General features: G+C 36.2%; 1 protein-coding gene across 2 annotated transcripts in view; it reads right to left on the bottom strand.

The window, feature by feature from the left end:
* Positions 1–1,218: 1,218 nt before the first annotated feature.
* The window catches only part of rad18 (RAD18, E3 ubiquitin protein ligase), a 29,029-nt gene continuing 20,009 nt past the window's right edge, over positions 1,219–10,238 (bottom strand). For both annotated transcript variants that reach the window (XM_005799886.3, XM_023325172.1), the window contains 4 exons: positions 9,557–9,688; positions 8,759–8,885; positions 6,063–6,107; positions 1,219–1,453 (listed from right to left, as the gene is read on the bottom strand). In XM_005799886.3, the coding sequence (XP_005799943.1) occupies positions 1,354–1,453; positions 6,063–6,107; positions 8,759–8,885; positions 9,557–9,688 (404 nt within the window). In that variant the 3' untranslated portion in view covers positions 1,219–1,353. The remainder of the gene's footprint in view (positions 1,454–6,062; positions 6,108–8,758; positions 8,886–9,556; positions 9,689–10,238) is intronic.

Here is a 10,238-nt window from a genome sequence, read left to right as displayed (position 1 = left end):
TTGGTCACCCTTTCTTTGAAAGTAATGAAGGGGGTCAAGGTTCTCACGAAAAGCTGAAGTATGAGTGAATATAATGTATGTTTAGATACTGTGGACCAGAGATTTATGAGACTTATGTTGGACGAGTGATAAGATGTCCTCTTCACCAATACCACCCAGGCGCAGACAGATAAGGTGACTTTGACACAGATGCACTCTATGGATCTCTCCCAAACAGTGAGCTATGTTGGATTGATGAGATCTCCTCCTGCTTCACAGCTGGTCAAATCGAACCTTTATCAAAAGCAATTTAGTCTCATCTTGATTTCACTGAAGATTTGCAGTGCGGCTTAAAACAGCAAAGACAAAATGTCCCATAGTGCAGGAAGAAACGACTCACTAGCAGTAGGAATGAGGAGTGTGGGGTTTGTTCCTTGTTCATATTAAGAGTCCACAGATATTTTTGTGTCTGCTTTATCTGAGGAGAATCACAGCAGTCTGATCGGCCATATGCCTGACTGCAGGCTAGCTCTGTTTTCAATCAGGGTCGGCTCCCAAAAGATTTCCTGCCAAATCTTCTGTGCACGCACTCATAAACACTCCCTCCGCTTCTTAAGTGTTTACACTCTGCCTTGTCCAAACTTGGGGTTTCCACAAGCATTGCGTTTATTAAATTAAACATACCCTAGTTTCTTCCCGTTCAATAAAAACAATCAATTTCAAAAGGTGCAGATTTGTTGTAAAGTTTCAAATTGCAAATGACATTGAAACTGCGTTCAGCACAGCTCCTCTGTGGAGTTTTAAAAACATGTGGGAGACCTAGAAGATGGAGGTCAAAGATTAGCAAACAGACTGACATACAGCAATTCAATGCAAGAAAAAAAATTGGAAATGTGCCTTTTGGAAAAATACTTAGTGTTCCTTCAATTTTATTTGGGTTTAGGCTGCAATTTACAGTGGTATAAACTCTGGATTAAATGGGGGAAGAAAAGGACAACTTCAGTGGAATAAAACTTCACCAGAAATCTTTTTTTCAGAGGAAAAACCTTTGGGAGCAGAAACCTCTTAAATTTGCATGAGTCTAATATTTAACAAGTGCTAAGTCGATTTGCAGCAACAAACTAAACCTGCAGCACGTAAAACGTATTTCCATTTCAAGTACTGTTTCCACAGTTCTCGTTTTGAATAAACAGTGAAATACAAATATTACCTCAATACTGAACACATAACAAAATATGATAAAATGCGATAGAATTTATTTCAAAGTAATTACAAAGTAAACCATAACATATGAAAAGGAAGGAAATCTTTGAAATGTGCTAGTCCTTTCAAATGAATGAGACCTTCACTAACACTGCATCTTGGCCCGACCCTTCATGTTTTACGCTGTCGTTTTCCCGTATCGGGTGACATTTCTGTGTCCGTGCCTCTGGAGCTCGACGGTCGCTTCTTTGCTGAAGACGTCTCTGTGTCTCTGTGAAAGAACACAATCCGAGAGGGTCAGGTTATTTTATTTAAAAAAGACAAAAGTGAAATGATACACAGCACCACAAACTTTAATGTGTTTTATTTGTGGTTCAGGGTAAATAACCAACACAAAGTAGTTTAGAAATGTGAAGAAAATAAAAATGATAAAAATGGCCGTGATTAGGCTGATCAATAAAAAAAGGCAATAACAGACTTTCTAAATTTGTCACTTGCTTTTCTCGCGTTTTAATCACTTCAGAGAATCAGTTTTTCTCTGCAGACGATTACTTTAACCATTGCCTCTTCAATAATTTAGGTTTAACAAGCGTATCAGCATAATTAGGATGCAAAGCGGATGGACAAGTGGAAGACAAATAAAGGTTTTTCCTTCAGTTTCCCCTATGTTCATTTAGTTAATTAACACTAAAAGCTCATTTACTTAGATCAAATATAGTAGAGATTCTGCAGACTATTTGACTACAGGAGAAATAAAGGAATATGAAAAACCTGTTAAAAAATGACTCGGCTGCAAAAGACATAAAAATTAAGTTTTCTTCATCAACAGACAACTCTCCATTATGTTTCCTCATAAAATCACCTTTTTTGAACTGCTTCTCGTGCTTGACATGGGCCTAACCCTGAACATATTTAGCGCGTTTTTTGGATTATGATGTCATGTAACATATGTGGTAATTGTCTGTGGCTTTTAATGCACCACTGTTGCTTGTAATGCATTTATTTTTGGCTGAAAGTGTAAACCAGGGGTCCCCAAAGTCGGTCCTCGAAGGCCGGTATCCTGCATGTTTTAGTTCTCTCCCTGGTTTAACGCACCTGGATCCAATGTTGGTTCATTAGAAGGACTAAGTACAACGGGTACCACCCGGGAGAGAACTAAAACGTGCAGGATGCCGGCCCTCGAGGACCGTCCCCCTGGTGTAAACGTTACTACATGTTACTTCATTAAGGGAGAGCAAGTTAATTTTTGCCATGAGCCACAGTTTCATGTATTTCAGTCAACAGGTAATGATTGCCTGATCATTACCTGTTGATCAGGCAACATCAGGCATTTAGGGCTGATGTTTAACATTCTCACACCCAAGAAGCAAAGGGATAACGACTGGATGGGCGCCCGCTTTCAAAACAATACGGAAATTGGCACATCGCCAAGCAACAACAGAGTCAGCCGGGGGGTATCATTTGAGTGTGTGCTGAAATTCATAGAGACAAACTACTCTCAGTTCAGGTGACTGAAGTAAAAAAAAAAATTCTCTTGACTTAGGACAGTGTTTTTCAGCAAGACATGATGGCGGCTCCTGAACCTATCAGTTCAAAATCACTGCTCTAGACAGCACACCTGAGTGATGAAATAATTAGCCAAATTAATCATTAAGTGGATCCAACTATCCTTCCATTGGACCCATTTCAAGCATTCTGCATACAAAGGTGAGTGAACCTTCAGCCCGATAGAAGGAGTGTCTGCATAGTGTTGCAAGTGATCAAGAAATGCTATAATAGACTCTTTGCAGCGGTATTACAGTAGACCTTAGCTAATTTTTGGATCAGGCATAACATGATAACGCCTCGATCATTGCACTTCTTAATGAGTTTCAAATATTAAGTAGCAAGTGAACATTATGTCCTTAATGTTTATCTGTAAGAAGTGAAAATGGGAAAACATAATGGTATGAGTGAATCTAACGAGGGGCAATTTGTGATTGGTTACTAAAGGTCAGAGCATCTCCAAAGTGACAGCACTTGTGGGGTGTTCAAGGTCAGTAATGGGTAAAATCTTTCAAAAGTAGTCCAAGGAAAGACTTGTGGTAAACTAGTGACAGGCTGATCAATACACATGAAGCAGTGAAGACTGATCTACTCCAATTTACCAGATGAGCTGCTATTGCTCAAATTTCTGAATCAAATCAATCAATCAAGTTTATTTGTATAGCACATCTCAGCAATTCAAAGTGCCCAACATCATGAAATTAAAGTTGGTTTTCAAATAAAGGTGTCAGAATACAAAGAGCATCACATCTGGTTCTCTTCAAACTGGACGGTTTGACTCCCCCAGCCCAAAAAGTAATGTTTACGCCACAATGGGTTATTAACAAATTTTAGAAATGTTAAAATAAAATTTGCATAACGGAATAATAATTTTGCCAGTGAATGTAAGGTTTTTCCAAAGTCTAACTAATCAAGCCAAAAAACTGCTTATGATTATATAGAGAAGTGAAGTTTACAACATTGGGAATCTTAAAACAAAGAAAATCTTCATATTTTTTTGCTAAACTAAAATAAATTAGGGATTTTATTAGAATAAAACTATTTTTTCAGTGGCATAACTTACACACTGTGAGGAAATCTTAAGAGTTATTTGCTTAACTTGCTTTTATACACTTTAAACTGTTCAATCAAATTCTATTCTCAGAAGACACATGTGGACTTGGCATACAATGCCTTTAAATAAAATAGTTTTTCTGATTTTCCTTACCAAGTCCATACAATGGGTGCCCCCAGCGGGCTCCGAAGCCCAGTGGCTGTGTCAAGTTATAGATCTATTACTAGCTCAACCTTGACTTTCACCAATCTTCTCCTAAAATAAATCTTCAGATAACATGGCTTAGAAAACCAAAAGGGACCCATAAAAGCAGTGTTTCATTTGTTGAATCCCTTTCAGCTGCACATGACGGGTGCTCTGTGCAGCTGATTCTATTATAGATGTATACAGAACCCTCCAGCCTTATGTAATGTATTTAAACCCTGTTCTTTCAGTTCTATGGATGGGAAAAACAATTCCGGTGAAGGAATTTTCATCAGAACACCAGGTGTTAGTGGTAAAAGTTTGGTTAGGCATCCAAGTGGGGAGAGTTACTGGTGGGTTAAAGGCAGAGGACGGAGCTAAAGCTGTATTTGATAAAAAGAAAATTCCTTCTCCGGATGGCTTCAAAAGCACTCTTTAAATTATGAGTCTATAAAATTGATGAGTCATTTTAAGACCCACAGTACCGGTCAATTATGAATGCATACTGGTCAAGTATTTAATGGGAACTCGTTGAAACAAACGTGAAATCCACAAAACAGCTTTGCTATCTCAACATTGGTCGAAAAATGCAGAAAATAAAAGTCAGATTTCAAAACGTCTTTGTCCTGTTTGCGTTTTACCCACTTCATTTTAGATAAGTTACAAATAGCAGCACAACAAACCCTGAAGAAGACGTGACAGAACTGAGTGTGTGCACTGAAAACAACACCACCCCACTAATACGAGGATATGATTCAGTGTCCTTGATCGTGGTTCGCAAGCGAATGAGCTCCAGGTAGGTGCAGTTATTTATTTGTGTCCTTTGGGGGTGAGCAGATGTGTGACGGTCTTATTGCTTGTCAAAATCGTTTGATTGAAATGACAGCAGGCTAGCAGGAATATAAATGATAAAAAATACATATCAATGTATGGAAAGGAATAAACAGAGCTGTCTGTCAGAAGAAAGCTTGGTGATTATTTGACCATGAAGATGCATGACTTTTTAACATGTATCATCAACATAACTAATTATTTAATGTGGATAAAGGAATAAAATAATGTTTTTAAAAAATGGCAGTCACAAGAAGATGAATATGAAGACCGAAAACCTGTCCAATATTTTTCCACAATCTGTTTACAGGCGTGACTTGTCAGGTTGCAGTGTTTAGCAGGGGAAGCTTGAGGACTCTGTATGGGAAGCTGGGGATCTACAAAGCTTTCAACTCTGCAAGGCTCCGAGTGGGCCACAAATCAGTTGGGCTGCAAAGGGACAACATGCATTCAATGACTGAAGCTACTGAAAAAGCCACAAGGTATCTTTAGATAATGAAAGCAGACTTGACTCGTGGTTTCTTGCTGCAGGGCAGGGTTTTCAATCTCCCTTTGTCAGGTCACCTTGGACAGAACAGCCTGATACGAAAAAGCCAAAATAAAAATAAAAAAGAAAACATGACCCAGGAAGCTTACTGATGGCATCAGGGTGTTTTCACACATGCCTCTAGTTTAATAAGAAGATTTTTCTGTAGAAAAAAACACTAACAGAAATGATAAATGTCATATATATGTTTCCCTGTTCACTTAAGTGGCATTAAATCAAGTGTGTTGGGATCGCTGCATATAAGAAAAACATGTTATGTGGATTTTATTATGATCAGTAAAATGCAGAGGTTCTAAAGTTGATTTCTGCTCCATCATGTCATATTCATTATTTTCTTCAGAGTTTTGGCTTCCATCATGCTAACAGCTGATATTGAGTTTCACTTAATTTTAAAAAAACTGTTTCAAAGATAAACAGCATTAATTTCCTACTGTTGAACTCGGTGATTTAGTTCCCCAAATTATACTAAAATATATTGTCATTAAGCTAACTTATTGGCATCCTTTCAAAAGATCTTTTTTTTTACTGCAGAAACTCTATTGCACACTGAAAATTGGTAAAAGGTGGATTTTTGTGTATGGTGAAACAATGCTGTGCTGCTTTTGTACACATTTTGCATTATTACCCTGTTTGAAGACACACCAAAAAGTAATTTTTTGTTTTCAGGCAGAAGACAAAATAGAAAGTTAAAGAAAGTTGAATAACTAAAGAGCCACTTACTTAATGTTTATGGAAGATTCTGGACCAAAAATGTCTGAAATAGAACTGAAAAGGGAGAAAGAGGAAAGAGAGACAGAACAATATGATTTAATTTACCAGCTTTAATTTGCTGCCTTGGAACAGAATCCGACTTCCACCTAAATAGCTCTAATCTATGAATCATAGCAAATCTTTTACACCCAGATGGGTTTTTGTCCCCCCACTGAGGGTCTGACATGTCCAATTGACCTATTCATCACAGGCAACGCCATATCACACCCTGGGTCTGTGTTGACAGCTAAGCTGATGGGGCTAAGGACTAGACTGTCTTAATTAGAGGTGGAACCATATATCACAAATTTATCATTATTACTATTTCTTTTATTACTATAACACTCTACAACATATTAATCTCAAAGAAGTTCCAGGACTGTATTAGTGTAGCCTTCACTTAGGCTCTCTATACTTCGCCTTTAATATAAATAGTGAAACTTACTGCTTAATGTAGAATGAAATTTTTTACAGGAAAACAGATGTGAAAGTGGTCAAATCATAAAGAAACTTCAACAGAGTAGTTTCAACACCACAACAGCAGATGTCAGGAAGAAGCAACTTTTTCAATGAGATCTTTTTGAGATGAAAATATATTGTTTTGTCCGTTTCCAATAGCTGAACAAACTAATCATCATCACCTACTGTAAGTTTGCTATGAACTGAAGGCAGATAGAATTAACCCCTTATGAATACTTATTTATCTCAAATCATATATTTATTGTTATATTCACCAATATTTTTGCATATTTTCCCCATTATTAATCAGCTCTAGAGTTGTCTAGTTTTTAGCAGAAAAAGTGTTGGTCATTTCACTAACAACATTCTTTTTAATAATGACATTATAATATTTATAGCTGATGATTATATTTTGAGCAAAATTCATTAATAATTTAACCCATTATGGAGAAAGACTAATTTTGAAGTCACACACTCTCATCTGCTCGATGAGAGATTCTGGCTTTTATTTTGAAGAATATTTATAAGATTTATCTGAAAGGCCAACATAATCCCTTATTCATGACTGGTTTAGTTCCTTTGGTAATATGGAACCTACTATTAATCTATTATTATCTAACCTATAAAAGGCTTAACCTATTTTTTAAATTGTTTTTTTGAAAAGTAGCAAGAACTTTTTTTTGAAAGCCCAAATAAATCTTGTGTTGGTCTGCGGTCAATAGGATTGTAAAACCAACTAAAATGTCTGGCTCAAACAATCATATGACAGACTATTATTTTGAAGAGTTATTTTCCAACTCTGCTTTTTAAGCATACATTAATCCTTTTCTCATCATAATTGGTTTAAGTCCTTAGGAAATTTTAATTCTTCTAACGTAACATGTCCTTTTGGATTTAACCGCTGCAGTTTATTTATTTGTTTTTATAGCTATACATGGCTTTGCCCCTTCCTCCCTGTCCAAGGTGCTGCTGCACCATTAAATTAATGGCAAATGGTCTGTACTTGTATGGTGCTTAATCAAGTCCAGAGGATCCCAAATAACTTCACACTCCATTCATTCACCCATTTACACGCTGATTACATATCCTATATCATGGTGCCGCAACTTGTTCACTCCGGTCAGCTGACCAGCTGCTCCTGAGGGCAACTAAAACAAAACTTAGGCTTGGATGAGAGGGGTGTGCTTTTCCTGTGACCGGTCCTAAAAAGAGGAATGCAGGTAGGATAAATCACTGTTTTTAAATCACTTCTTAAAACTCATTGCTTTGCCTTGGCTTTTGACAACCAATGAGATCTTGAGTTTAGTTTGTTTTATTTTATTACAATATTTATTGCATAGCTTGCTATATCCTTTTTGAAAAAAATATGTCTCTGTTTTAGTATTCTGCTTCTGTGTCTTTGTAATGACATTTTTGTAATGCATTTTGTGCAGAACATTTCTCCTTATGGTAGTAGAAAGTGTTTTATAAATAAAGCTTAATGGACTTTAGGGATATTTAAGGTAAACTTTAAAAAGCAGATTTGTTTAATTGCTGCAGCACTTAGTTGAAACAAGAGGCAATAAGTATTAGTGGAATAGCTTGGTACATGCTGACCTGGTCTGTAATTTGGGGCTTTAATTACCTTTGATTATTGTGATTACCTTCTGAGCAATTACTGAGCTAAGATGAAATAATTGCATTGCTCCACTGTAGCACTTTGCATTGCTGATTGGAAAACAAAAGATAGAGCTAACTGGTTCAGACGTCTACAACTTGTCTGTACATCTTGCCTTTGCCTTAAATTAACTGTAAAGTGGCTGATATCAACATAAATAAAAAAGATTGGCTGTTTTTCCAAACCATAATCTTACAGTTCAACACTTTTAAGTTGCACACAGACTTTACATGATTTATTTTACTTTTAATAATGTGTCTGTAAAGCACTACAGTGTATACATAAATAATTCTACTTAAATCCTACAGTTCTTATAAGAACAATAACAATAATTAATTTGATTTATAGAATTTATAGTATTTCTGTTTTAAAATAAAAGTAATCTGATTATGGAATAGATCATAAAATGTGTCTGTTTTTATAACAAAATACCCTGAAACAATGCAAATTTTGTTTAGACTCGTCAAACCATGAGAACTATAATCAAGCAATGGAAACAGTTAAGTCAAGTTAGGTTATCAAACTGTATAATAATTAAGTGATTTCTCACCTGCTGATGGACACGTCACTAAAGCTGGGGCTGGATGGCAACTCCATTCCTCTTGCAAACGAATCCTCATCATTTTCTTCATCTTCAACCTTTATCACTACAGAATGGTTTGTTTCTCCAACATGGACTGCACATAATACAAGATATACATTTTCATTACATATTTTCAGGTATGTAAATATGTACCTAAAAATATGTTTTTTGGCAACAAAAAGGTCAGTTTTAATGTTGACTTATTTATCCAGGGTTTCACCAAGTGAAGTTGTTCACAGAACTTATGGAGATGTCTGATCTGGCATGTGAGTCAACTGTGTTTGCGCTTCAACGTTATTCTTTCTTTATATCCATTAGCAACAAGTTTTAGCAAGTCTGTGTTTAGTAAGATCAACTTTACTATACAAGCATTCTCCTGAAGCAGCTGGTACAGGATAGGTGGACAGGTGGACAGATCTCTATAGCGGATTTCTAAGAAAGACTGAATAAATACCCTAAATGTGTTTATTAGGCCGTTCTGAACTAGAACATATGTACCAAATTTCTGCTGCCAGCACATTTCCAGAACATGAATTATAATAACAAGAATCTGGAGTTTTAGGACCTTTTAAGACCCAGTAAAATCCTGATGATATTGTGTTGTGAACAGTGTTTTATTATTTAAGAGAGTGCACTTGTGTTTTCCATTGCTTTCTAAGCAAAAAAATTATCTAAGGGGCATTTTGAGAATTAGTAAGTTTCAACTGGAACAAGCCAACTGTTGCTGATAGTTGATAGGATCAATAATTATCACTGTTGTAATACCAGAAGAATGTGAAGCTTGGGTCTCTTCTTTCTCCACCTTCACATCCTGCTTCATATGGGCTTGTCTGGTGCTCTGCAGTCGGCCTCGGACCTGTGCAATTAGCCGAAAGAAGTCACCACTGTGCTGCTTTCCTGTGGACAAAGGATATATTAAAGAGCCATAGAAATACCTGTGTGCATTATGTTACAATAACATGCCTTGTCTTTCAGTGCTATAAACTTAATGTATTTCGATAATTGAAGTGGTAACCACGTGGCTGAGCTGCACTGCTTGGTAAAGAGCTAAAGCCACACACCAAGATGCATTAGAGAAAATAATACATCATAGCAGACAACTGGACAACTTAAACTAATGCAGAGTAATATATATGTGGATTCATATTTTAATGCGAGACAACCATCTGCAATACATCAGTTCAATTGGATTAATTTTGATTTTCTCTTTATTTAAATATTCAAAAGATTGGAAAGATAAAAAGATTGATTTTTCTTCTATTTCAGACAGAAAATAGTGATGCAAATCACAATAGAGCATTGTGGAAGATTTCTTCCACTTTTGCATTTTTGTCCAACTTAAATATTTCCGATTAGACTAATTTTAACACAAGACAAACGTAAGCTGAGTAAATACAAAAGTTTAAAACCTGATTTGAACAAATTTTTTTAAGATGATTTCAACTAT

This window comes from Xiphophorus maculatus, chromosome 20 (genome assembly GCF_002775205.1).
Source record: "Xiphophorus maculatus strain JP 163 A chromosome 20, X_maculatus-5.0-male, whole genome shotgun sequence".
Classification (NCBI taxonomy): Eukaryota; Metazoa; Chordata; class Actinopteri; order Cyprinodontiformes; family Poeciliidae; genus Xiphophorus; species Xiphophorus maculatus.
Note: the sequence above shows the minus strand (reverse complement) of the source record. Positions and strands in the feature narration are given on the sequence as shown.